Raw genomic sequence first — 19530 nt, 5'->3', positions numbered from 1 at the left:
ATGAAACCAGGCCTCTCTACTGCAGGACTTATCAGGACCTTTAATGGATGGTGGTGTGAACAGTCACAGTGTATGCAGCAGGTTCCGCTTAGCAAGCATGGCTCTAATGTAAAGTCCCTGAGAAAGGACGGCAGATCACAGGAAGCTTCCTGGAAGAGGTGACATGGGCGCTGGAGGACACAGAGACTAGGCAGACGAAGGGAACGGTAGGGGCATGGGCTGGCAGCAGTGTGGAGGGGTGCTGTGTCCAGCTGGGAGGCCTTGAACATCAGGCTCTGTGGTCAGCAGTGAGGCATGGAGGGTGCAGGAAGTGGGGTGGAGGCCACGGGGGCCTTTGTTCCTCGAACACACCAAGCTTGTTCCCTCCTCTGAGCCTTTGCCCGGGCTCTGCTCTCTGCCTAGAATACCCTCCCCCCTTACATTTTCATGGCTGTCTCTCTCTCCTCACTCAGCTGTGTCTGGCTGGTGAAAAACCAGCCTCTTGGGACTGATGGGAGGGGCCCGAGGGGGAAACTGAGGCAGGGCTGCCAGGAGAGGAGGCTTCAGGGTGCAGCAGGGGAGATGGGCACACCACCCTGAAATGACAACCCGCCTGGGGTGATCAGAGCTGGGATAGGGGAGGCACGGGGTGCTGGGGGCAGGAGAGGTGCAGAGAGGCGGCCTGACCAAGACCGTGGCACGGGGGTGAGTGGGGAAGGCTTCCTGAGGAGGTGCTGACTAACCAAAGACCCAAAGGATGCAGAGGAGACGGCCAGCCCGGAGAAGGGTATCCAGGCAGGGGGAACAGGAGGCAGAGGGTGAGGAGTTAAGAGTTGGCTGTTAAAGGTTTCCATCTGGCTAGAGCTGAGCGGGGCTGGACCACACTGGGTCTTAATATCCTCTGGAGCAGCCCCACACCTTTGCTCTCCCTGTTCCTCCCGCTTGGCGCATCCTCCCCACCAACAGGGGCTCAAGAACTCTGCAGGGATGCTCTGAGGGCAAAGGGGCCATAGAGGGTCTCGCACCTGCTCCCTTGGTCACTACCACCTTGGGTTTACTGCGAGCGCCATCTCCTTTCATGGTGTAGGCGGCTACCGTGATGGAATAGGCGGTCTCAGGCTGCAGGTTTGTGATGATCATCTCCTGCGGGCAGGGGCAGGGGTGGGGAATCAGTGACACAACCAGGGCTGCCCACCCTCCTCCCCATGCTAGGGACAAGCAAGGCAGACACGGGGCCCAATCTGCGGGCAGAGACGTGCACCCGAGCTCATGCACAGACCCCGACACGTAGCACGTCCATGCTGAGATGGGCACAGGTGGTCTGACATCTGTCATGGACCGCCTGGCCCAGTGCAGTCCCCGCCCCTCTGGTCCCCAGCTACCACTCTTGCCCCACCCCCGTTCTGTCCTCCCTGCAGTGGCCCCCAGAGGGTGCCTGTGAGCAGCTGAGTCAGGTCTCCAGGGCTCTGGTCTCCCTGGGGGCAAAAGCCCAAGTCCTTCGCACCACCCCAAGTCCTCTGCCGCCCACAAGGCCCTGCACGACCTGCCCCTGTCCCCTCCCTGCCCTCACCTCCTCCCTCCCTCACTCTGCTCCAGCCACACGGGACTGCCTTGCTATCCCTCCTCCAACCAGACATGGTCCTGCCCCAGGGCCTTTGCACTGACTGTGTCCCCCCCACCCGAACCCTGTCTCCACTACATCCATTGGTGTGCTGGAGATTCCTTATACCAGCTCTTGAAAGCCAACAGTCGAATTTTCAGAAAATTTGCAAGCCACTTATTAAACAGCCATTATTATAAATGAAATTATATAAACGTACGATCAAATAAATATAAAAACAAAGGTAATAAGTACTCAAAACCCACCACTCCGTCATTATTTTATCACGTTTACTATTATCTATGTCCTCGACATTATTCTATTCTGTCTCATATCTGTGTGATACAAATACTATACAATGACGAGCTACCACAAATCTGGTAGGTAGCTTGAAATCGACACGGTGGGAGTATTTACACCATGGAAAACGGCAAATGCTACCAGTCAGGACTGCGCCCACCCGACAGCTGGCTGTTCAAGCGTTTACACCACTATCTATGCCCCGTCCCCACCAGAGCTGTAACTAGACACGTATTTGTGTCTTGTTGCAAGTAACATCCCTCTCCCCTGAACCGTGACCCCCAGGAAAACGGGCTCTGGCGTGTCTTGGTCACCGCCGCATCCACGGCACCTAGCACAGGATCGGCAGGTGCTCAGTAAATCGCTGCTCATTCAGTGAATGACAGAGCACCCTGACCCTCACACAGTCACACGCGTGTCCATGTTTCCCACACATGCACACCCACAAATATGTCCGGCATGCCTGGGAGCTCCGGGGTGGCCCCAGGTCAGGAGCATGAGGAGGGGGGGCAGGATGCACGAACAGAGGGTCTCCTGCCCCTGAGCCTCACATTCAGTCCTTCCTGGGGTCTTGGTGGGTTGGAGGGTCTGAGCTGGAGCCATGTGGGAACCTCCCCCCAGACTGGGGTTGGGCGGGGCGGGGGAGAAGCAGAGCTACTGGAGTGGGTGGGGCCGTGTCAATTTAACATCAGGCTTGGGGCTGTCAGAAGAGCCTGTGGCCCCTATCTTAGGGGCAGAAAGACAGCCCAGAGAGATGCAGCGACTTGCCCCAGAGTCACACAGCAATCCTGACTCTGGTTCAGGGCCTCCTGCAGGCCTCCTTTCCCACTTGGGGCCCACTGACCCCTCTCATCACGCCAGGGCCAGAATGAAGGGGACACTTTGGCCTAAGAGAGAAACTTTGAGGTCAGGTAGGGCTGAGTCAGGTGACAAAAGGGTCAGGCTAGGCTGGAAAGTGACTCAGTTTGGATCTGCCAGGCCTGGGTGCAACAGGGGAGGCTGTGGGCTGGAGGGGGTTGGTTAACGCTGTCGAACAGCTGGAGCAAAGGTGTGGTGGAGAAGACCCAGGCCGGGAGCTAGGCTGGAGGAGGGAAGTTGGGAGGCAGGAGGCCAGCGGAGTCCAGGGGCCACTCAGCTAAGAATGGATACCTCTGCGGTCCCCAGCAGAAGCCCATGTGCATCATGCAAAACCGAGGCTGCCAGCTAGCTCCAAGAGGTAACTAGGTGTGCATCGGGGGCCCAGGGGAGGAGACCCTTTTACAAGGGGCGTGCGGGGGATGGGGTCACAACACTGCACAGCCCGCCCGCGGGAAGAGCATGGCAGCGGCGCGGGGTGGCAGGGGGGCACTACTTACATATTCGGCCGTGTCGTCCGTCTCCCACTGAGCGCGGGAGGAGGCGGCAGGGGAGAGAGGAGGAGGTGAGCGGAGTAGCCAAAGAGAGAGAAACACAGAGCAGCAGCGAGAGGGCGGGAGCGCAGGGGGCCCGGGCCCCGCCCCACCCAGGCCCCGCCCCGGAGCCCCGCCCACCTGGGCATCGGCCAGCATGACGTCCTTGATGCGCGGCGGCCCTCGGGCCTCAGCGCCCTCCATGCGCACGTAGTGGACCTGGTAGCCGCGGATCTGGCCGTGCTGCCGGCCGGGCGCGGGTGAGCGCCACAGCACGCGAATAGCCGTGGCGTTGAGCGCCTCCGCCTCCACCTTCCGCGGCGGCGCGCTGGGCACTGGCGGGTTGGGGGGAGGGGAGGGGCGGGCGGGGCCGTTACTGGGGTGCCCAGCCCTGCCCCGGGCAGCGCCACTGACCGATGCCAAGGTGCCGAGTGACTGCCGGTTAACCCGGCGCTCTGAGCGCTCACCGCTGGCCCGGAGGGAATACCTCCTTCACGCTTCCCACAGCCCGGGGAGGGGGCCCTGATGGTGCACCCCATTTACAGACGGGCAGCTGAGGTCCCCCAGAGCCTAGGTCACCCGCCCAGGGCCACAAGACATGAGCAGGCCGTGCATGCCCCACTCTAAGAGGTTTACCCACACCGCTTCCAAACTCAGAGCATCCCTTCTAGACAGGGGTTCTTATGCTCCCTTTAGAGATGGGGAAACCGAGGCACAGAGAGTTGATCCCAGGACCACAGGGTTATCAAGAGGCAAAGCCGGGATGGGAACCCGGGAAGTCCAGCTGCACGCTCCCACACACTCCAGGGTGCAGCCTGCCCACTCCGCACTGGAGCGCTTTCTCAGCCAGCCCCCAAGCTCAGAGCCCTCGCCACCCACCCTGCCCCCACCCCAAGGCCTGGCGTGAAGAACCGCTTCATTTCTTCCCCATGGTTAGGACAAAATGTTGGGGCTGCCAACCGAAACTTCCAGGCCAATGGCTCAGAAAACAGCTGGTCCAGGTTTCCTGCAATTTTATTGGGGAAGCTGCCTGCTTCATTTTCCCCCATGCCCCCAGCTTCTACTGTGTGACTAGCATCTTAGAACATTCTAGCTCGGCTATGGTGGGAATATTTACACCACAGAAATCGGCCAGTGCTACAAATCAGTCTCTATGCCCCAGAGAGCTGGTGGTTAACCATCATCAGCACGCAATCTACCTACTTTCTAGGTAGGATGGCTCAGACCCAAGTAGCTCCAAATCTCAGGTTATCCCTAGAGTCTAAAAAACCAGGTTTCTGGGGTCAGGGACCATAATTTTTGTTGCAAGTGCTGCTTGCTGTTTCCTACACTCCGTTTCCATGGCTTCCACCACCGGACCAAAATACAGGGCTCCCCGCTTAACGTTCCAGGCCCAAGGCTCAGAGAGAAAATGTAGCCCGGAAGGTCCAGAACAGAGAATTCCAAGATCAAGGAGCCCGGGTTGGCTTGGGGAGGCTGATGGCCGCTTGTCTCCCTCTGCTGATTGTGGCTTCTATGGTTGGCTAAAAAGTTCATTCCGTTTTTTCCATAAGATCTTACTGAAAAACCCGAAAGAACTTTTTGGCCAACCCAATACCTTCTGACCACCAGCCAGCCCAGTTTTCCAGGGACAGAAGGCTCCAAGGCAGGGGCCGGGCTGGGGCCTGGGGGTCCCGGGGGTCCCAGGCCGGGGCCGGTGCTTACCGTCCTCGTCGGTGCGGATGACCACGGGCGAGCTCTCGGGCCCTGGTCCCACCTCTGTGTGAGCGATGGCCGTGATGCGGTACTCCGTCCACTTGTCCAAGGCCTCCAGCAGGATCTGGGTGGTGGTCGGGGGGATGCCGTTCACCTCCTTGGGTTGCGGGTCCTCTGAGCCCAGCGGTCGGTAGCGGACGCTATAGCTCACCAGGGCCCCGTTGTGCGTGTCCGGCGGCGGCGGGCGCCAACTTACCAAAATGGCCGTGGAGCGCGTGCTGACACATTTAACGTCTTGAGGGGGGGCTGACGGTTCTATTGGGGGGGGAGAACGTGGGGGTGGGGAAGGGAGGCGGGATGGGCGGGGAGGGGGTGGGGAAACAGAGGATGGGAAAGAGAAAATAAAAAAGAAGATGATAACAAACAAAACAGAACCAAACCAAAGAGAAGTCGAACCCAAAAGAAGCGGGTGTCAACCAAAGGTGAGATGGGCGGGTGGGTGGGCGGGTGGGGATGGGGGCAGAGAGGGCTGGCCAAGAACGCTGCACTCACCACATGGGGCTGCACTTGGCACACAGTAGGTCTTAGGGAGAGGGTAGCCACAGTTCCCAAGGAGCATATGCACGTGTGCTGTGCACCGTGCCAAGTGGAACAGCAGTAAAAGCCCCATTTACTGGGCACCTACTATGTGCCGGGCACCATGCCAAGTGGCACAGCAGTAAAAGCCCCACTTACTGGCACCTACTATGTGCCAGGCATGGTGATAAATGAAATAGCAATAAAAGTCCCCTATACTGGGCACCTACTATGTACCAGGCACCATGCCAAGTGAAACAGCAGTAAAAGCCCCACTCACTGGGCACCTATTATGTGCCAGGCACCATGCCAAGTGAAACAGCAGTAAAAGCCCCACTCACTGGGCACCTATTATGTGCCAGGCACGGTGCCAAAACAACAGTAAATGTACTTATTTATTGAACACCTACTGTGTGCCAGGTATAGCACCAGGAATACAATGACAATAAATGTACTTATCTATTGAACACCTACTGTGTGCTAGGCACTGTGCCAGAAGAACAGCAATAAAAGCCTCATTTATTGGGCACCTACTATGTGCCAGGCACTGTGCCAAGGGCTTCACAGAATAACAGTAAGTGTACTTATTTAGTGAACACCTACTGTGCACCAGGCACAGCACAGGAGCAGAATGACAGTAAATGTACTTATTTATAGAACATCTACCGTGTGCTAGGCACTGTGCCAGAGGAATAGCAAAAGCTCCATTTACTGGGCACCTACTATGTGCCAGCCACTAGGCCAAATGCAAAAGCAATAAAAGCCCCATTAATTCAGTAACTACTATGTGCCAGGCACGGTGCCAAGGGCTGCACAGAATGGCAGGTGAAAAATCTACTTATTGAACCCTACTATGTGCCAAGCATCATGCCAAGGGCTTCACAGAATAACAGTGAAATATTTATCGCACACCTACTGTGTGCCAAGCATTGTGCCAGAAGAATAGCAAAAGCTCCATTTACTGGGCACCTACTATGTGCCAGGCACAGCACCAGGGATGGAATAACTGTAAACACTAATTTACTGAATACCTACTGTGTGTCAGGGGAATAGCAGTAAAAGCCCCATTTATTGGGCACCTACTGTGTGCTCGGCGTGTCTCTAAAAGCTTCACAGGTTAACAGTAAGAGCATCTATTTACTGAACGCCTGTATTGCCAGGGACCCCAGAGGGCAACCCTGTGGTTACTTCTTGGCCTCACTTGCAAAGAAAACAATGTCTGAGTCTTGAGCACCTACTGTGTGCCAGTTAGCATGCCAAGGGCTATACAGAGTAATAATAAAAAGCCCCTGTGTATTGGGCACCTACTGTGATGGCACTGGGTCAGGGCTTTATAGATAACACAGCCCACAGTTAGCACCTACTGTGTGCCAAAGTTTTAGTAGCTCATAGTTCTTCTGTTTTGAGCCCCTACTGTTCACCTGATGCCAACCTAAGCCCACTGCAGATCAATAGCACATCTCATTTATTGAACACCTACTATGGGCTGGTCACTGCAACAGCCCTCTGAAGATAAAAGTAGCCGTTGCCATTTACGCGGCGCCTACTGCATGCCAGGCACTGTGCTAAGGTCTTTACTGAAACAGAAAAACAGTGCCCACATACTAGGTACCTACAACATGCTAGGTACTATACTAAGGACTATGTAGAACATTAGTAGTTCTCATTTCTTAACAGGGCCTACTGTGTGTCAGGCCCTGTTATTACTGGATAACAGTAATAGTCCCTACGTTTGAAGCGTCTACTATGTGTCAAGCACTGTGCTAATGACCTTATACAAAAATAGTAATAGTTCTTACTTATTGAGTACCTACTATTTACACACACAGTTCCAAGAACCTTGCAGACAACAGTTTCATGTTTGGAGCAAAAACGAAACCATGCTAGGCCCTTCCAGACTGACAGTGGCTCCCATCTGAGCACCTACTATGTGCTTAGCACCAGGCCAACCTCTTTAAAGTGCCACTTATTGACCGCTTACTGGATGCCAGGCACTGTGCCAAGGGTTTTTGCAGAGCAATCATTGTAGCCCCCATGTTTCGGGGACCTACTGTGTACCTGGCACCAGGCTGAGCTTGTTACAAGCTACTAGTAGCTTCCATTCATGGACTGCCAACTCTGTGCCCAGCACCCTGCCAATCCATATTTAGACTGAAAATGGCAGCTGCCATTTATGGAGCACCTACTGTGTGCCAGGCAGCATGCTAAGGACTTTGTTAAACAACAGTGATACTCCCCATATATTAAGCACGAACTGTGTGCGTTAAGGGCTTTATGGAATATCAGTAATAGTCTCCATGTGCCGAGCACCTACTATGGGCCAGGCCCTGTGTTAAGAGCATTACGGTAGATAATCCTCATGTTCTATGCATATTCTGCACACCCAGCAGCCTAGGCCCTCTGCAGACTCAAAATACGGCCCACTGATTGTGCCTCATTTAATTCTCATGACCCCCTTACGTGGCTGGAACTAGCACCCCTCCACTGCCACCCCATGTTCCAGGTGGGGAAATGGGTTTCAAAGCCCACCTGGTTTGCCTGGCATTCTTTTATCATTGGTTGTACACCTACTGGGTGCCAGGGCCCACCCGTTCTGGGTGCTCACCTCCCATGTTACAGGTGAGGAAACTGAGGCCCAGAAAAGGCAAGTGGCTTGCCCCAGGGCACGCGGCGCGAGCCAGGCCTTGAAGCCAGGCTCAGCTGCTGTCCATGGGCTGTCTTGGTTGAGGCTGGGAATTCAGACCTCAGCCTGTGCCTTTATCAGCTCAGGCCAGCTGAGGATGGCTGGAGCCACACCCCCTCAAATGCCCATGACCCTAGAGGCCGCCTCGTCTGGAGGGAGGCTCAGAGAGGTAACTGGCCTTGCTTGAGGTCAAGGCATAGAGAACCTTCACCATCATGCTAGCCGCGCTTATTCACTGCATGTGTTTACAGACCACTTACTATGTGCACACACCATGCTAGGGTCTGGGACCCAGAGATGAATCAGAGGTCCCCATCCTCAAAGACATCAGGCTACCAGAGACCCCAGAGGCCACTCCAATGGCTTACTGCCACCAGAATGACTCTCTGGCCTCACTTAAATTGAAACACTGGGGTTCCCTCCTCCGGAAATAGACACTTGGGGGTCCCCTCCCCCATTTCTTGACCAGCCACCCCAACCAAAAGTGCCCGGGGGGAATCAAGCAGGAGTGGAAAAACCAACCGAGGAATGTGCCAGAAGGAATGGATTCGCTAAGAAAGGGGAAGGAAAAATAAAACCAAAACCATAATAAAAGAAGAAACAACGATGATGGTGATGACGATGAGAAAAACCATAATAAAAGAAAGAAAGGCGCCTTCCAGAAAACTCCCAGTCTGGTTACCTACCTTCCACTCTTCAACTGCTAACTTAAAAGACTTTCTTACGAGGGAGGGAACGGCGGAGCGCTGCGCTACAAGGCCAGACCGAGCTCTGGGTGGGTCTCTGGCCGCCAGCGGGCGCGCAGCCCTGCTCCGGCCCCAGTGTGGGCACGCTGCAGTTCCGGGCTGGCGCCGACGAGGCAGGAAGGTGGGACGGTGTCTGGGGAGACCCACGGCTGAGCGGTCTGGCCTCCACCTACCCTTGAGTTCAGCCTAAGAAGCCCGCACTCCCCGGGGGGGATACGCCTGGCCCTGCGTCTCGGCTGCCAGATCTCTCGGGCCCCACCCGTCTTCGGGTGCGAAGTGGGGAGTCCCTTCTCCCCCACTCCCTGTCCTGGGCCGCCCCGGAGGTTCGGAGGTTCGCGTGGCTGGGCCAAAGCCGCTTTCTCGACGACCTTGGGACCTTGGAGGCCGCCTCCTTCACAATCCGGCCAAACCTGCGTGACTTGTCGGGAGGGTGCGGGGCAGCGTGGATGCGCACACGGGGCGGGGTGTGTGTGTGTGTGTGTGGGGGGGGGTGTTGGGGGGTGGGGGGGCGTGGTTCGGATGCCACGTTCCTGGGCAGGTGTGCCTCTCGGCAGCGGGGTGGAGAGTTTAGGGGACTGAATTTGGGCTCTGGACGGTCTGCACAGCCCAGAGCTGCTGGGGCACACGGGGCACAGGCTAGGGGGCACGCAGGGTGGGCCGTTTTTGTGAACCCGCTAGAGACCAGCGCGTACTCACCTTCGCGGCACCTGTGCCAGTCTCTCACGTGGCCACCCAAGCCACAGGACACCCTCACTGATCGCCTCACGCACAAACATTCCTGTGAGTTGCGGAGCGCTCGGCTCGGCCCCGGTGGGGCGGGGAGGAAGGGAGGGGGCCGGGGGTGACGGTGGGGTGCTGTGTCTCCAAGTCCCCTGATCCCAGCGGCTCAGACACCCCGGCCCAAGTTGCTGTCACTCAGGACTGACCCGTGACGCCCTGTGTGCGCACACCCGGGGGCGGGGGAGGCGGGGGCTTGAAGGTTTGAACACTGAGGCAGCTTCCGGAACAAGGCCTGGGGTGGCTACCCCGTGACTGACTGAGCAGGGGGAGGGGAGAAGAAGAAAGGGGGGGGTCACGGCGGGGGCCACTTGGGCCAGACTGAGCAGAGGAGAGGGAGCAGAGGGAGGAGGGGGAGGCAGGGAGGCGGCGGTCGGAGGGGCCTGCCTAGGCCCTGAGCTCAGAGCAGGCAGGGAGGGCGCGGCGGGGGCCACGGTGTGGCCCAGAGCCCGCTGCAGTGTTCTGGCCAAAAGGTGACTCTGTGACAGGGAGGCCAGGCGGGCACAGCGAAGAACTCCAGGAATTCGAGGGCCCTATGTTTTGGGGGTCCTGCGCTCCCCCCAGAACCTGGCATCAGCTCTGACTCCCCCACGCCCCCGAGCCCCTGGCAATGGGGACCCAGTCTTGGGGGCAAGAAGGGCCATCTGGGGAGGTAGGATCGTCTCTGCATCCTCTGCTCTCTCGGAAGGATGGGGTGTGAGCTGTGACGGCGTCACAGACCCCTCCAAACACCTGTGAGATGGGCGTAACGTGGCCATTCCACTAACCCCAAATCCGGGAGAGGCAGAGGAGAGAGGAGGTGCCATCAGCGAAACCGGCCACGGCTGTACCCCAGGGAGATGGAGAAATTGGAGCCTGCGGGGCCCACGGGTGAGCCCCTCACTGCACTGGTGGGGGAACCGAGGCGCAGCGTGGATGCAAGCGCGCCCGAGGCGGAGGAGCGAAGCGGGACGGGCGGAGGCGCCCCCCACCCTTGCGCAGGCCCCGCCCGGGGCAGTGCGCAGGCGCCGGCCAGGTCCCCACCCCCGCAGGTCAGGGCGGGGTCCGCGAGACACCTACTGGACTGCAGCGTGCGCTGCCGCACCACCGAGGTGAAGGCGCCCAGGCCTTGCGGGGAGCGCGCCGCCAGGCGGAAGGCATATTCGGTGTTGGGCTTGAGGTCGTCCACCACGAAGGCCGTGGCCGGGTCGAAGGTCCTCCCGACCTGGGGGCGGGGTGGGGAGAGAGACGGAGATGGAGAGAGACAGAGAGAAACCAGAGAGATACAGACACAGACCTCACAGAGTGATGGAAATGGAGAAGGAGAAAAGAGTGAGAGGTGGAAAAATTAGCAACGGACAGGGGCAAAGAGAAGGGGGGAAGAGAGACATTAAGGCACAGGCTCGGGGAGACAAGGGAGTCGCCCAGAGCGGGAGCCGGGGGCGAGCGCCAGCCCGCCTCCCCGCCCCAACCCCCCCACGCACCTCTCTGCCGTGGTCGCCTTCCCGGAACAGGAGCTCATATTTGATGATGCTTTCCTGCCGCGGGGGGCTCCACGAGAGCCCGATGCTCGTCTCCGACTTGGCTTCGGCCCGGAAGTTCATGGGCTGGCCAGGCACTGCGGGGGAGGGGGCGAAGAGGACTGGCATTGGGGGGAGGCCTGGGCCCGCATAGGGTATCCAACCCACCAGGTTCCCATTCTCCCAAAAAGGGCCCCGTGAAGCTCAGCACCACCCTAAAAGGAAGGGCTTGTTAGGCTCTGGATGCTTCTGGAGTGTTCTCCGCTGTTATTTCTCTTATTTTCCCAGGGATGCCCTACCGCCCCTCGTTGTCAGCTGCCCACCCCAATCCCCCCATCCTCTCTGCTGCCAGCGGGAAAACATTTTTAAAAATCCCGTTTTCAACGCACCCCAGCATCCTCCCCATTCCCCCAGTTAAACAGAAAACTGGTGGGGACCATAATTTGGAATGTGGATCTCCACCCTGTATCTGATTTACGGCAGCAGAGTTCCAAACCTCCTGTCCCTTTGCTTGGACAGCTGCCTGACTCTTCCTGGATTTGAGGTTCCAAAGCCTGAGTCCATAAGAAAAAGCCCAGAAACCTGCAGAGAGCTGGGGCCCCACGCACCTAAATACTCCACACCCCTACCCCACGTCCTTCACCCCAGCAGGTGAGAGACCAGCTCACAGACTTTGGGTTAGCACACTTTCTATTATTTCAAAATGGGCGGCATGGATCCCTCCAGTGAGAGCAGCGAACAGCGGTTCTCAAACTCAGAGATGGATGGGAGCCGGGGCAGTTAACAGAGAAGAGGGAGGCGAACGGAAACCACACCCTTTTTCTCAGATGCAGCCGGCGGCGGCATCTATCTGGATGCCATCGGACGACCGATTGTAGCCCTATGGGCTTGCCAAATCGGATTTTCCAAGGGTAGCCAGAAATCTGGGTTTTCTAGAACAACCTCCCGCTTTGCAACGCTGGCGTGAAAATACTTTAAAGCACCATGCAGGCCAGATAAACCACGTGGTAGCTTCCAGGTAAGATGGGCCGGCTGCATGCTGGGAGACACATCACCGCATGGCCGCCTCCTTCCCTCTGGTGGGACAGCCCCGAAACCTGCTGCCCCACCGCCCCACGAAGCTGTGCTTCCCGCGGGCATCTCACCTCCCTGCTGTGTCTTGACCTGGATGGGGTCCGAGAGGGGCCCATCGCCTACGGAGGTGAAGGCCAGCACGCGCACGGTGTACGTCTCGTCCTCCAGCAGGCTGCCCACGGTGGTCAGCAGGCTGTCGTCCACGTTGTGCTTCTGCCAGTTGCCCACGGGGTGCTCGGGCTCCATGGTGTAGTAGACCCGGTAGCCCCGGATCAGGCCGTTGGGTTCCACGGGTTCCTCCCACTGAATGATCATGGTGGTGGCGCTGAGCATCCGGGCCTGCACGTTTCGGGGTGCGCTGGCAGGGGCCTGCTCGCCAGTGCGGGTGACCACCGACTCGCTGGGCGGACCCTGGCCGATGGAGTTGACGGCTGACACCCAGATCTCATACTCCGAGTTGGGGCTCAGGCCGCCGATGCTGTAACGCGTCGTGGTGATGTCCTCTTTGATCTGGTATGGCCCGTCCTGGCTCTTGGACTTATATTCGATGACGTAGTAGGACACGGGGTCTGGGTTGCCAGAGTCCCACGTGATGGTGATGCTGGTGGCTGTGTTCTCTGTCACCACAGGGGTCCCGGGGGCTTTGGGGAGAGCTGTGGGTGGGAGGCAAGGTCACACATCGGGCACGCTGGCTGCAGACCCCAAAGGCTGTGTGACTTTTAGTCACACAACTGCCCTCTCTGAGCCTTCATTTCCTTGGTGGCAACCATGGGCCTAACAACCCCTAGCCCACCATCTATAGCAGGTGTTGGCAAACTACAGACCAAGGGCTGGCACCTGTTTTTGTAAATAAAGTTTTATCAGCCCACAGCCATGCTTATGTATCGCTGCTGGCTGCTTCTGTGCTATGATGGTAGAATTGAGTGGCTACAGCAGAGACTAGATGGCCCGTAAAGTTGAAAATTTTTACTTAAAAAAAAATTGGCTGTTTAAGAAACATAGTCACTTCTGAAGGAAACAGTGGCGGCCCCTGGGCTACAGCTCTTCTCTGTGCTTTACTGTGCTTCACTCTGCTCAGCCACGGGGCCCTTCTGTCTGTTCACACTTCACACTTGCTGTTCCCTGCCCCTGGAATGCTCAGATGGCCAGATGGCTTAAGGCCACCCTCATCACCCTGGCTAAAGGTGCCCTTGCCCAGTTCTTATCACTGCCTGATGGTACGTCATGACCAGGTTTGTATGTTGTCCCCACCAGCAGGGACCGAGGTTGGTTTACAGTGTGTCCCCAGCACCTGGATAAAATTGTGACTTTCTCTCCCACTTGGCCCAAGATCTCATATCACACAGGCCCCAGGAAGCATGCACCAGAAGAAGTTCAATCCCTCAGCAAAATGACCAACACACCAGCTGATGCTGACACTTTCTATGGCCCTAGGGCAGGGCTCGGCAACCTTTACCTGCAGAGGGCCACACGGTAAATCTTTTCAGCTTTGCAGACCACATGGCCTTTGCTGAGAATTACTCAGCTCTGTCACTGTAGCCCCAAAGCTGCCACAAGCCAGGTGTGAACAAATGGGCAGGTGTCAATAAAGCTTTATATATAAAAACAAGTGGAGGGCCGGATTCAGCCCATGGGCTGTAGTCTGCTGGCCCCTGTTACAAAGCTAGAAAAATTATTTGGGGGCACCCTCCTCTGAATCTCGCCACAAACTTGAGACATCAGGAGAATCTGTAATCCCTCCCCACCCCCCAATGCTCTACCTCTCTGAGTTTTGCACAGCCTGTTTCCCTTTTCAACTTTTACTCTTTCCCCGACCTAGCTTTCCTGGGAGTTGGAACCTTTATTCTGCGGGTCTGAGTGGTGCTACATAGTCCCCATCACTGCTCTAATCAGTCTGCATCATAGCTGCCGGGCTACGTGTCATCTCCCACTTTGGACCGTGAGCCCAATAGAGCAAGACTGAGTCTCGTTCCATGGGGCCAGGCCCAGAATAATTTGTCACCAATAAGTGTTTGTTGACTGTCCTCTTCACAGCCAGGAAGGACTGAATCCTGAAGAGTAACTCAGAGGTTTTCCACCCGTACCCCCCACCTACACATGAGGTCCGACCTGCCTCCTCCATGCCCCATGGCCCCTGCTTACATTTCACTGTGATCTGGGCCACGGCCTCGATGACGCCCAGGCTGGACATGGCCACGCACGTGTAGTTGGCAGAGTCCTTGACGTCTGTGAGTTCCAGCACGTTCCGGCCCACGGGCATGTCATCCTCAGGCGTCAGGTCCTCGGCCCCCTGCATCCACTTGACGTATGGCATGGGCGAGCCCACAGCCACGCAGGTGATGTTCACGTTGCCACCTGGCATGATCTCGTGGCTCGTGGGCAAGATGGAGAACCGTGGAGCCACGCGGCGGACTGGGGGATGGGGTGGGTGGGAGATGTAGGGGTGGGGGAGGGGAGGGAGATGCAGGGGGTTGGGGGGATGGGGAGACGGAATGCAGGGGAGAAAAGAAAGAAAAGCAGGAAGAAAGAAAGAAGGAAAGAAAGAAAAAAAGGAAAAAAAAAAAGTGGAAAACAATTTAAATATAAACAGGGCTGTTTCCTTCCCCCCAGTTGAAATTTTTTCTTCCAAATGAAAGAAAATAACAAAAAAAAAAAAAAAACAAATTAAAAAACCAAATTCCAACACAAAGAAACCAAAACTTCAAAGGAAGGTACTTCACAAACAATATAGAGAGAGATATATCGATATATAATAAAAGAGACATGAAGCATTATTCCATAGCAACAGGGTTTCAGAGACCAGAGTGGCTGGTCCACAGCACAGTTAGGAACACAAAAATTTATCAGCCGTTTCTCATCTTTGCTGACAGACGTGGCTTCGGGGAGCAGCCCCTCCGCCCGCTCTCCCAACTGGGGAGCTTCGGAAGATTCGGGCTGCAGGGGTCGGGGGGGCTCTGGGAAGGTTGGACGGGGCGGGGGGGGGGGCGGGGGAGGTCATGGGAAGAGTTGGGACCAAGAGGCAGAGGGGACCAGGATGTCAGCCCCCCATCCTCACTCCCTCTGGTGACCCGGGGGCCCCGCCCACTTCCCCGGGGGGCCCTCAAGGAAAAGATGAGAAACTCTAATGAAATTTTTGTGGTTTTTGGGTATAGAAACCCTTCTAAAAGCTTCTGTCGGATCTGACAAGTTTCCATTGATAGATGCAGCTCTCAGAATCACAAACAGCATGCAAAATAGGTTGGTTGAGAGAAAGAGAGAGAGAGACCGAGACCGAGAGACAGAGAGAGAGAGAGACAGAGACGAGGGGAAGAGGCAGAAGGAGGAAAAGAGAGAAGGTTAATGTGAAGAGGCCTGGATCTCAGGGGCCTTTAGTGCATACTCACGGGGGGGACCAGACAGAAGAGATAGATGGGTCCAGAGAAAGAGAGAAAATAGGAACACAGAGAGGGAGGGACAGAGAAAGAGAAAGGAGGGGGGAGGGGGCCCACTTCAATGCTGCATATTAATTCTAGCAGATGTGACCCAATGTGACATGTCACATTGTCACATCACAGCCCTGGCAGAATAAATAGGATATTAATAATAATAATAAACGAGGGGATGAACTTGAACGTTGAGAAAACAGGGACATGTTCTGTGCATTTCTTAGCGGGGAAGCGGATGCAGCCTTCTGTCCCAATCTTGCAGACCATGAAGGCAGCAGGATGCATTTCGGGGGCTCCATTTTCGGAAGCTGCATGGGTTTCGGGGTTCGGGGGGAAGGGGCATGTGCTAATGGGCACCTGAACTGCCAAGAGGCACGGCTGCCCCGTCGGAGATGTTTCCCTGCAGTGGAAAGGACTTGGGTTAGCTGGTAAACCCTTCTAGCCAGAAGGAGCATGTCCCTGGCTTCAAGGAGCCACGTGGACGTGCTCCCAGCTTTGGGCAGTTCAAGGAGTTTTGTCTCAAACTGTAGAGATGACGGATTGGAGGCTCAGCAAGGCTAAAGAGGGCCACCAAGTGACTTTTCGGCAACCCGACCTGCCTCTAATTTTCACAGGGAACTGCGGTTGCAGCCGCACCCCTAAGGGGGTCGCTGTAGGGGTGTCTGCCCTGTTCTACGGAGGAGGGGGCTCACTCGCTCTCTCCCTCTCTCTCTCTCCATGGGTTCCAAGCTGGAAATCTCAATCCCTGTTCTCTGAATCCCCGCTGGAGAGAAGGGGGCGGGGGGGCTCCGTGTGGGCGGAGGGCCAAGAAAGCTGGCAGCCCTTCAGAAAAGGAAGCCCCGCGAAAAGTCCAGGAGTCACGCTGGAGACAGGATGGAGGAAGTGGAAGGTGTTCGGCAGGGGGGAGGAGTTGGGGTGGGCAGGGAGGGGAGACAGAGGGGCCATGCAGACAGACTTGGGGTGAGGGGCAGGGTTGGGCTCTGAGATGGGGGAGCGGCTTTCTGGCAGGGCTGGGTGGAGGTGTCGGGGGAGAATGGGGTCTGGCCAGCCAGCGGACGCGGTCCAGGCCAGCCGCCGGCATCCACAGCGAGGCACGAGTGGGATGCCCAAACGCTGCGTTGTCATGGAAACGGAACAAATGGGGGATGAGTGTGAGGGAGCTAATTAATCAAGGACAGAAAACGGCATCGACATCCAAAACAAAACCAGGGGAAACAAATGAAAAAACAAAGTGGGGTGGTGGGGGGAAATAATCCAAAAAAACCAACCAAACAAAAAACCCCTCCAAAACAAAACACCTGAAAGCAAGAAAAAAAACAGAACAAAAAAAACCATGGAATGGGTGTGGGGCTGAAAATCGGGGTCTGAAAGGAGGACGGCTGTGACTTCCCCAGGGAGGTGCCCCCCAACCCTGGCAGAACACAGCATCTGGCCTCCCCACCCAGCACCCAAGGGTCCTGGCAGAGGCTCGAGGCGGCCACAGTGGTGATATCCTCATCCAAAAAGAACCTTCGGAGCAAACCAACCCAGCCACAGGAGCCCCACTTCTCAGTGACTCTCCCTTCTCTTCGTTTAGAGCTGAACAAACAGAGGCCAAGTCACTTGAATCACACAGCAAGGTAAACTCCTCAAGACCTCAGAGTCCCATGGAAAACCTGCTTCGGCAGAGGTGGGGGGCTGACGAGGCTGGATGAGCCCTGGGAAGGGCCCTCATCCTCCGGGAGCCTCAGTTTCCTCCTTTGTGAAATGGAGGCCATCGGTGATGTGTTGAGAAGGCCATTAAGCTGACCGGGGCAGTGCCCACCACACAGAAGCTGCTCAGCCTGGGCATGGGCCAGTGAAGTTTCCTTCTGGCCTTCCAGGATGCTGGAAAGATCAATGAGATGCTCATCATTGAGGGAGTTTGGGGATGAATTAGAGTTTAAAAAAAAAAAAAAAAAAGTAATGGGAAGAATTTCTATTGAATCCCTCCCACTTTGAGAGGCCAGTGACCTCATGCCCATTTTGTGGATGAAGCAGTGGAGGCCCAGAGAGGAGCCAGGGCTAGTTGGAAGACACAAAGAAAGGAAGTGGTAGGGCCAGAGCTCAAAGCCAGGTATGCCTGATCCCTACCTCTGAGATAAAGTGAGCCTTGTCTTACCATGGTAATTAGCAAGAATTATATCCACGTGTCCCTTCTTGGCTCTTTCAAACTTGTGTCCTTACCCTCTGGGGATACCGAAGAGGGCAAAAGTACTCATCACCCATATACACCTATCAACTGAATAATCATCAGTTGAAAAATATCCAGCAGCCATCAAAGTAAATGTCCAGAAGCCATCAGTAAAAGGTTCATACTGAAAGGGATTATTGGAACATCAGAGGGAATAAGGGCTAGCTTTAGGATTTAAAGGTTAATATAATCCCAATTTATCCCTGTGTAAGGCTCAACATCACGCCCCAAAGGCCCTGTTCACATCGGATCTTATCTTAAAATATCTTCCCTTAGGAGTGTCATAATTTGGAAGGTACCTCTAACACTTTTCAGAAGTAGACACAAGGCGTACATCTTGAACACGTAACAGACTTGCTGTACAGGGTTGTTAATTATAAGTCAGTGAAGTGTGGGAGGGCATTTATGAACAACTGTAATTTTTGTGCTCACAATCCCCAACATGGCCGGCAGCCATCAATTAAATGGATCTGCCAATATGCTATAAAGGCTGACACCTAAGACACTTTGCCCACTTGCTTTCTCACCTACCCCATTCGTTTCTAAGGGTGTGCGGCAGGAAGAGGGCTGGTTTGCCACGAGTTAGGGGAGGATTGTGCCCATGAGCACTAGGTGGCTTAAAAATCCCCTGAGGGGGTCTCATAAGGCCTCTGGGCAGCCTTCCAGTTGGCGAGGGCGGGCGGCTGACGCTGTGTTCTGCCCAGTTTGGTGCTGACTCCCACCCACATCATCTTTCCACCCCTGGCTGCAAGCTTGAGGTGCAGGTTAGAAAAGTAAGGTGGGCACGGAACCCATGGGATGGAGTGGCCCCGCAGGACCCCCGCCCCCAATTACCGACCTGAATGGAGGGTCCAGGCAGGTTATAAGGGGACCACACCAGCCTTGGTCCTCAGCACGCTCCAGCTGGCTCTCGTTTCCAGCTCTTCTCGTCACCGAGTAGCCGGGGGGGTCCCAGTTGGGGGGGACCCGCGTGGGTGAGGGGATCAGGAGGGTGGGCGGTGGGGGGGTGGTGGGTTGGGGGGGGGCGGGTCGCTTCAAACCCCGATTCACATGGAAAAACAACTCAAAAACCTTCAAAGCAACTGGGAGACGACCCCTCCCCCAGGCAGGAAGAGGCAGAAACTCAAAAACCAAGAAAGTGGGGGGCGGGGAGGGGTGCTCCAGGGGAGGAGGGGTTGGGAAAGGGTGAGGGGGAAAACTCAAAAGTGAGGTGATCTGGTTGGAGCACTAGGTAGGGAACTCAACAGTGTCAGACATCTCAACGATTCAGCAAGCCGCAGCTCTGAAGGGTGGGGGGGCTCTGCTGGGCATTTTGGGGTGGGAGAGGCTGCTGGGTGCTCCTCCGGACTCCAAAATGAGGATGTGGATGGGGAGGGGAGGGGAGAGGTGCCAGTTCTGCAGCCTCCACAGGGTTTACTTTAGCTTAGATTACACCTGTCAGGGGACGGGAAGGGGTCCAAGGCCTAATTCCAAAGCCCCTCCATTGAACCCCAGCCTGTGGCCCAGGGAGGGTGGGTACCGCCCCGCGGCCTGCCCTGTGCATCTTCCTTCCCCTCCCCCTTCTCCGCCACCCTGC

At 56.2% G+C, this 19530-nt stretch overlaps 1 protein-coding gene across 1 annotated transcript in view; it reads right to left on the bottom strand.

Moving 5' to 3' along the window:
* Positions 1-19530, bottom strand: part of PTPRS (protein tyrosine phosphatase receptor type S) — a 161984-nt gene that overhangs the window by 17778 nt on the left and 124676 nt on the right. Inside the window, exons 9-15 of the mRNA XM_059918693.1 lie at positions 14460-14729; positions 12389-12970; positions 11208-11341; positions 10804-10948; positions 4972-5277; positions 3409-3602; positions 1005-1122 (exon numbers count right to left, since the gene is read on the bottom strand). Coding sequence (XP_059774676.1) covers positions 1005-1122; positions 3409-3602; positions 4972-5277; positions 10804-10948; positions 11208-11341; positions 12389-12970; positions 14460-14729 — 1749 coding nt within the window. The remainder of the gene's footprint in view (positions 1-1004; positions 1123-3408; positions 3603-4971; positions 5278-10803; positions 10949-11207; positions 11342-12388; positions 12971-14459; positions 14730-19530) is intronic.

This window comes from Balaenoptera ricei, chromosome 3 (genome assembly GCF_028023285.1).
Source record: "Balaenoptera ricei isolate mBalRic1 chromosome 3, mBalRic1.hap2, whole genome shotgun sequence".
NCBI lineage: Eukaryota > Metazoa > Chordata > Mammalia > Artiodactyla > Balaenopteridae > Balaenoptera > Balaenoptera ricei.
This window is presented reverse-complemented; position numbering and strand designations above follow the sequence as displayed.